Source organism: Lithobates pipiens, unplaced genomic scaffold (assembly GCF_037356315.1).
Source record: "Lithobates pipiens isolate NorthernLeopardFrog02 unplaced genomic scaffold, aLitPip1_a1.2 Scaffold_19, whole genome shotgun sequence".
NCBI classification, from domain to species: domain Eukaryota; kingdom Metazoa; phylum Chordata; class Amphibia; order Anura; family Ranidae; genus Lithobates; species Lithobates pipiens.
The window spans coordinates 17898127-17907086 of record NW_027507764.1 but is presented as its reverse complement, the minus strand read 5'-3'; the positions used below and the strand labels follow the sequence as shown (position 1 = coordinate 17907086).

Sequence of the window (8960 nt, the reverse complement as noted above, 5' to 3'; positions counted from 1 at the left end):
TGTCTCCTCCACGGAGACAGAAGAAGGATGCTGCGCTGCGCTGGATGATATTAGACATCGCTGGAGATATGACCGTCCGTCGATGGATAGCAAGAGTGGATTACCGCCGCTGGAATCTTTTTTTTATTTTTTTATTTTTAATAAAGGAATTTTTCAAAAGTGTGTTTGTTTTATTTAAACATTTTTTACACTTTCTTTGTGAAATGGTAGGGGTACTTTTGTACCCCCTTACCATTTCAAACAGGGGGGGGGGCCGGGATCTGGGGGTCCCCTTGTTAAAGGGGGCTTCCAGATTCTGATAAGCCCCCCGCCCGCAGACCTCCACAACCACCGGCCAGGGTTGTGGGGATGAGGCCCTTGTCCTCATCAACATGGGGACAAGGTGCTTTGAGGGGTCACAGACCCCCAAAGCATCCTCCCAATGTTGAGGGCATGTGGCCTGGTACGGTTCAGGAGGGAGGGGGGGCCGCTCTCTCGTCCCCCCCTCTTTTCCTGCGGCCTGCCAGGTTGCGTGCTCGGATAAAGGGTCTGGTATGGATTTTTAGGGGGAACCCCACGTCATTTTTTTTTAAAATTTGACGCGGGGTTCCCCTTAATATCCATACCAGACCTGAAGGGTCTGGTTATGGATATTTAGGGGGAACCCCACGTCAAATTTTTTCTTAAATTTGAGGCAGGGTTCCCCTTAATATCCATACCAGACCTGAAGGGCCTGGTAATTGAATTTGGGGGACCCCCACGCTTTTTTTTTTATTTATTTATTTATTTTTTTATCAATGACTTTCAATGAGTGTTCTCTGTATTACGGGAGCCGACAATTCATTATAGCTGCGAGTGATTTTAAAGGACTTTTTTTCCTGCATAAATGACACTTTGTGCAGGGACAATTCTAAGCACGGGAAACATGCGCCCCTTCACAGGCATACTATAGACAACCCCCCCCCCTACGAAATTTAAAGGAATATTACACTTTTATTGTTTCACTTTAATCATTATTAAAATCACTGCTCCCGAAAAAACGGCCGTTTTTAAAACTTTTTTTTGCATTGATCCATGTCCCCTGGGGCAGGACCCGGGTCCCCAAACACTTTTTAGGACAGTAACTTGCAAATTAGCCTTTAAAATGAGCACTTTAGATTTTGAACGTTGGAGTCCCATAGACTTTAATAGGGTTCTAAAGTATGCTATATACTAGCTCCGTCGAATCTTCTTTATACATTCGACAGACACCATAAGCCTTCAAAGACAGATTCGACCGTGATTCATGTGGATTTTCAGACGAATGCAATTTTTGAACGAAAAATGAAATAAATAAAAACGAATTTCGGGAGTAACTAAATAAATTAAGTTTTCAGACGAAAACGAAATTCCGAAGAATCACGCAAACTTTATCCAAGATTCACATAATTGGATGTCCTCCTCTAGCTAGATAGGAGAACAGACATATCATCATGATGGATGTGAAATTTGATGATGAACTTTAGGATTTCTTTTGTCGTGGTCCTCTGAATTTTACCAGCAGACACGCTTCTCCTCAACTACGAGGTCACCGTAGACCTCCACCTCGCACAGGGTCAGGTATTCACTGCGCCCCGGGATCACCACACTGACGTATTGACCCTCCATTCCATTACAGCAGAAAATTGTGGTAGGATCAGAAACTTGGGTGACCGTACCACACCTGTGGAGAACAAACAAGGATCAACAGAATGATACAGAAAATACACTTGTTTAATTGTAGGAGGTTTACTAAAGGTGCCCAAAGTGTTCATTAACCACTTAAGCCCCGGACCATGTTGCTGGCCAAAGACCAGAGCACTTTTTGTGATTCGGCGCTTAGTCATTTTAACTGACAATTGCTCATTCATACGACGTGGCTCCCAAACAAAATTGACGTCCTTTTTTTCCCACAAATAGAGCTTTATTTTGGTGGTATTTGATCACCTCTGCATTTTTTATTTTTTTGCGCTATAAACAAAAAAAGAGCGAGAATTTTGAATAAAACGAATTATTTTTTACATTTTGCTATAATAATAATATGTTTTCCCTCAGTTTAGACCGATATGTATTCTTCTACATATTTTTGGGAAAAAAAATCACTGGCAGTGAAGGGGTTAACCACTAGGTGGCAGTGTAGGGGTTAAGTGTGTTCTGGGGCGTGTTTCTAACTGTGGGGGGTGTGTGGCTATGTGTGACACGACACTGATCTCTGCTCCGATAACAGGGAGCTATGATCAGTGTGTCAGGGCTGGCTTAGCCTTTCCTTCTCTGGGCTGGCCGCTCAGCTGTCGGATAATTGCCAGCTCTCAACTCTCTCCACAGTTAGCTGTTCCTGATGATGCTCGTCTGACCTGCCTACTTAAAGCTGTCCAGCTCCCTTCCCCTCTGCCTTCGCCTTGGTCACATCACAAGAAACCATCTCCTGCGTACCTGGTTAAAGACGGGCTTGCTGACATCCTTTCTGGCTCCTTATCCTGCTTGCTGTTCCTTCGCTTGGATCTCTGACTCTGGCCTGGCTGACTACCCGATCTGGTTATTGAACTCTGGCCTGGCTGACTACTCGATCCGGTTACTGGACTCTGGCTATGCTTTGACTATGCTTACTCTATTTACCTTATTATTTCTATTTAATAAACAAGTGTGATTTAATTGTACTTCTCTCTCGGTCTGATTCATGGTTTCTGACACAGTGACACTGTCGCTAGGCAGAATGGGGAGATGATTGTTTACATTAGCATCTCCCCGTTCTTCCTCCCTGTGAGACGATTGCGGGTATCCCCGCAGGCGATCATGTCTGCGGGACCCGCGATCCGACTCACGGAGGTTACAGCCGGCTCGCGCGTGTGCCACCGGCAGTGCGCACGCGATGGCACAGCTGCAAATTTAAAGGGACGCACAGGTATGCCCATTTGCCTGTCCATGCCATTCTGCTGACGTACATCACATGCGCCAGACGGGAAGTGGCTAACCACTTGCTTACGGGGCACCTAAACCCCCCTCCTGCCCAGACACATTTTCAGCTTTGAGTGCTGTCACTCTTTAAATGACAATTGCACGGTCATACAACACTGTACCCAAATTACATTTTTATCATGTTTTTCCCACAAATAGAGCTTTCTTTTAGTGGTATTTGATCACCTCTGTGTTTTTTATTATTTGTTAAAAAAATTATAAATATTTGTGGCAATACACATGGATCTCACATTGGGTCACCACCTGTGAAAGGCTTTGGGGTTATAATGCCTAAATCAGTAAGTTTAATATCAATGTTCCTATATAGATATTGGCTTGTGTCGGGGGTAATTCCCCTCACAGTCATCAGGGGGGAGGCTCCCCCCGGTTTGTTTGAGCTATCCTGGGGCTAAGACGTTTGGGTAAGATTCTGAAAATGTTGATATGTATTGTAAACATGTCTTCTCCAATTTTTGTTGTTGTTACTGAAGGTCACTTCATACAGTTTTTATTGATTTAATTGTGGTTTATGTATATATCCTTAGATGTATATATTTCCTGAAGAAGCTGAGAAGCGAAACTAGTCGAAATACCTCACCTTCCCCATGAGCTATTGATTTGTTGTATTGTGAATTGTTTTTATATTCAAATAAATTGAGACAAAATCTTTTTACACAATTTCTTTTCTCAATGTGTTCATATGTTTAATGCGCTGATGTGTTTAATGTGCTGATTTAATGTTCTAATGTTTTAACAGTCCCCCTGCTCGCATTCTTTCTTGATATTTCTGGTTGGAGACCAGAATTTTCAAATACCTATTCTATGTGCACAGCGAATGTCATCATTCAACATCACTGTTGCGGCTTGGAGATTTATTTTGGGAGGGAATCTCTTTATTTGTTTCTAGGATATACACTCACCGCCCACTTTATTAGGTACACCTGTTCAATTGCTTGGTAACACAAATTGCTAATCAGCCAATCACACGGCAGCAAACTGAGCATCAGAATGGCAAGGAAAGGGGGTTTAAGTGACTTTGAGTTGTTGGTGCCAGGCGTGCTGGTCTGAGTATTTTAAAAACTGCTGATCTACTGGGATTATCACGCTCAACCATCTCTCGGGTTTACAGAGAATGGTACGAAAAAGAGAAAATATCCAGTGAGCGGCATTTGTGTGGAGGAAAATGCCTTGTTTATGTCCGAGGAGAATGGGCAGACTGGTTCTAGATGATTGAAAGGAAACAGTAACTCAAATAACCACTTGTTACAACCAAGGTCAACAGAATACCATCTCAAAACATCAAACCTTGAAGCAGATGGTCTACAGCTAAGAACAGGAAACTGAGGCTACAATTCACACAGGATCATCAAACTTGGACAATAGAAGATTGGAAAATGTTGCCTGGTCTGGTTTTCAGCTGCCACATTCAGGTGGTGGGGTCAGAATTTGGCACATGGATCCATCCTGCCTTGTATCACCAGTTCAGGCTGGTGGTGGTGGTGTAATGGTTTGGGGGATATTTTCTTGGCACACTTTGGGCCCCTTAGTACCGATTGAGCATTGTTTAAATGCCAAGGCCTACCTGAGTATTGTTGCTGACCATGTCCTTCCCTTTATGACTACAGTGTCCCCATCTTCTGATGGCTCCTTCCAGCAGGATAATGCACCATGTCACAAAGCTCCAATCATCTCACCACCGGACAATGAGGTCACTGTACTCCAATTGCCTCCACAGTCACCACATCTCAATCCTGAATCTATGCCAACAAGAATTAAGGCAGTTCTGAAGGAAAAAGGGGGTCCAACCCGGTACTAGCATGGTGTACCTAATAAAGTGGCTGGTGAGTGTATATATAGTGCTAGGCCCTACCACAGTGTAAGCCCCCGTACACACGGTCGGACATTCTGCCAACCAAATCCGTCGGATTTTGTCCGTCGGATTTTGTCCGTCCGATTGTATCCGAAACTGTTGCATACACACGGTCAGACAAAGTTGTCGAAAAATCCAATCTTTCAGAACGTGATGACGTAATTTTGTTACGATGGGACTACGTTCAGGCTAGTAGCCAATAGCTTTAATGTAGGAATTTGATCTGAGCATGTGTGGCACTTTGTCCGATCGGAATTCTCTACACATGATCGGAGTATGTCCTATCAGACCAGTTTGTCGGAAAATATTTCCAACACGTTGGAAAATTTGGTCCGATGGATATTCCGACGGAAACAGTCCGATGCTTAACACACACAGTCGGATTATCCGACAACACGGTCCGATAGGACACATTCCGACGGATTCTCCGACCGTGTGTACAAGGGCTTAGAAGTAAATGGCACACAGGGTTCTCTTTGATGCAAATTGTGGGGGCTCCAGAACATCTGTTCTGAGCAGAGAAAATTGTCTTTCCAGTCTTCTTCGGTTTTTATAACTCTTATGCCACGTACACACGATCGCACATTCCGACAACAAATTCCATTGGATTTTTTCCGACGGATGTTGGCTCAAACTTGTCTTGCAAACACACGCTCACACAGAGTCGGTCGGAAATTCCAAACGTCAAGAACGCGGTGACGTACAACACGTACGGAGAGCCGAGAAAAATTAAGTTCAATGGCCAGTGCTGCTCTTCTGCTTGATTCCGAGCATGCGTGGCACTTTGTGTGACGGAATTGTCTACACACGATCGGAATTTACGCAAACGGATTTTGTTGTCAGAAAATTTTAGATCCAGCTCTCGAATTTTGTGTGTTGGAAATTTCAATGGAAACTGTCCGATGGAGCCTACACGCGGCCGGAATTTCCGACTACAAGCTCCGATCGCACATTTTCCATCGGAAAGTCCGATTGTGTGTACGGGGCATTAGATTGGGTTCTGGAGTTCAGAGACTTCAAAGAGCTGAGGAAAGGAAAAAGCCTCTAACCCTGGGTTGAGGTATTAATGAAGGCCAGCAGACTGTGTCTGGGCCTGACATTGATTTAGGGTTCCACCCGGGAGACAAAATGGTCCCTGTCCAGCATCAAGGGAGTTGGATAGAGAAGCAGGGAGCTGCAAGAGAAAGAGCCGAGAGGTGCAGGGCTGCACATAAGCACAGTGGTGCTAAAAGGTGATGTGAGGGACCAGACTTAAAACCTATGCTTGAGGCCTGAGAAGTAGTTCTGTAATGGGAAGCCAGGAGGCTTGATATACATTTTATTTGTGTTTAATATGATGGTGGAAACCCCTGTGAGGCCAACCCTTTTCTAAGCCCTTGTATACACGGACGGAGAATCCGTCGGAATGTGTCCTATCGGACAGTTTTGTCGGATAATCCGACTGTGTGTGGTCTCCATTGGACTGTTTCCGTCGGAATATCCATCGGACCAAATTTTCCAACTTGCTGGAAATATTTTCTGACAAACCGGTCTGATTGGACATACTCAGATCATGTGTAGAGAATTTCGATCGGACAAAGTGCCACGCATGCTCAGATCAAATTCCTACACCAAAGCTATTGGCTACTAGCCTGAACGTAGTCCCGTCGTAACGAAATAACGTCATCACGTTCTGAACGATTGGAATTTTCGACAACTTCGTCCGACCGTGTGTGTGCAACAGTTTCGGACAAGATCCGTCGGACAAAATCCAACGGACGGAATCCATCGGATTTGGTTGTCGGAATCACCGACCGTGTGTACAAGGGCTTAGAATGTTTACTTTCTCTTTAAATATATTCATAGGTCAAATTCAGTCATGCAGTAATGTCTCTAATTTTGGGTTCAGGGTGCTGCATAGGACCTTTGTCATTGGGCTTTTATTTGCATCAGATGTGTTTTTTATTATAATACAAGTATATGAGAAGGCAAAACTCTCTTGAGTTCAATGCAGGCCAGAAAAAGGTCACCTGTCAATGAATTCTGAATGATCTCTGAAGCCTCTCAAACTGATGCCATCGACACAAGCCCAAAGCCTATTGACACAGGTATCCGTACAGTGTCCTGTCCCCGTGGTACTCACACCGGGTTGTTATTGTCTGGAGAATTTCCAATTCGGACCTCAGCGCCCATCATCCGGTGCATTGGGCCGTCTGTTCGTCCAGTGACTACAACGACATTCACTTTGTATTTCTGGTTCAGGTCTACCTTCCACCAGGGTGATGGGTCCTTATTTGTGTGGGTACAGGAGCCATTATACCAGTTGGTATCTGTCACACCATCAATGGCATTGTAAGCTAGACCAACATCATAAAGTGAACTCTCCGAGGCTTCCCCGCTTCTGGCGATATTTGTGGCTGAAGAAAGAAAAACAAAACACACTCAGTAATTATACATCGTGTACAAAGTATTTCCATTCTTCTAAAGGGGCCTTCACAAAAAAAAGAACTGTAGACTGCAATGGTGTCAATAATTTGACTGAGACAGTGGGATAGATTTACTATAGCTGGAGAGTTCAAAATCAGCTTCCGGGTAAATTTAGGGGGAAACTTATTTTAACCAAATAAAAAATATGGATCATGCAAATTAATTTTTATATTGTCGGTTTTTCCACCTTTTTCTGTAGGTACTTGAGACCCCTATGGTCTCCTTAGTCACAGAGAGGTGGCATCTGATTGCATGCTGGCATCCCATATAGCATTGGTGGACATCTTGGGCCAGGAAGAGTCTAATCAAGACCCTGGCACCCGGGTTTGGTGCGCATTTCATGTTGTGATTAGAGTAGGGACAGGTCACCCATCTGTCAGGGACAGTGATTCACATCAGGGAGAGGTTCCAGACAGGTAGGGGAAGTGCAGGAACATGCCATCCTTCCTGGAATTCTCCCCACTTGGATATGGATCAGCCGGGCCACATTCTGCCCCTCAAAACTGACGTTGTCAGCACACTGGAGACCTTACAATGCTACTCCTCGCAATTTCATCCTGTAAGTGTTGCCAGTTGCTATCACTTTTAGGTTGGCTCCGTTCCCTTGCAGGGTCCTTGGGGCCAACCTTACGAGCATGTTCCCACACAGAATTGCACCTAAACGTGCCGCTACTTCACACACAGGCAGCGGAAACTGATTGCTGGTCATGCATACACTTGCATCATATGGTGCTAAGGGCAATGAGATATCTTGTGATTTTTTTTGATCATGGATACATGATTAATGCTTATAAATATGTTACTACCAGATATTACCGTTTTAGAAATTGGCTCCATGGAAATGTGCATTTCTATGTATATGAGATTTTAGTGTCTGTAAACATGTATCTATGTATCATTAAATATTTTACTATCCACCGTTCTATTCATTTTGTTACCATGAGCTTCATATAAAGTCCCAACCTTTTTTGCTGCTTCTATGCTGCTTTTCCTGCTGCATTTTTGCTCCTTTTTTTCTCCTTTTCCTCTTTAAAATACCTCAAGGAGTTCTTTTGATGACCTACCTGCTGCCATAAGAGTGTATTCAGACCCTCCTCCTCATCTAGTGCACCAAAGTCATTTTTATGTACTTTTTTACCTTTATATTTTTCTTACCTCCAGGTGGACGGCTGCAGCACCAAGCCAGACCCAACGACCCCAGGAAAAGCAAAGCCACCAAAGTCTTCATTCTGGAGGAGAAACCAAGACACAAAGAGTCTGTTACTATAGTATGTTACACGAGAAGGTGATTCTGCATCTCTTCCTCAGTATCATCTCTTCTTTCTCTGGTACTTCGAAATACCTTTTCTTAGTATTAAAATAAATTCTCTTTCGATCAGATCTGTAATTTCATATATAGTGCCATGAAAAAGTATTCACACCCCTTGACATTTTCCACGTTTTGTCATGTTACAATCAAAAACGTAAATGTATTTTGTTGGGATTTTATGTGATAGACCAACGCAAAGTGGCACATAATTGTGAAGTGGAAGGAAAACTATAAATGGATTTCCAACTTTTTTTTTAACTAAATATGTGAAAAGTGTGGGGGTACATTTGTATTTAGCCCCCTTTACTCTGATACCCCTAACTAAAATCTAGTGCAACCAATTGCCTTCAGAATCTCATAATT

At 43.6% G+C, this 8960-nt stretch overlaps 1 protein-coding gene across 1 annotated transcript; it reads right to left on the bottom strand.

Moving 5' to 3' along the window:
* Nucleotides 1-1151: 1151 nt before the first annotated feature.
* LOC143997927 (pentraxin fusion protein-like) lies at nt 1152-8517 on the bottom strand. Its single transcript, XM_077493747.1, has 3 exons — nt 8444-8517; nt 6945-7218; nt 1152-1681 (listed from the first exon to the last, which is right to left on the bottom strand). The coding sequence occupies exons 1-3, from the start codon at nt 8514-8516 to the stop codon at nt 1513-1515; spliced, it is 516 nt and encodes a 171-aa protein (XP_077349873.1). The 5' UTR covers nt 8517; the 3' UTR covers nt 1152-1512.
* Between the last annotated feature and the right edge of the window lie 443 nt (nt 8518-8960).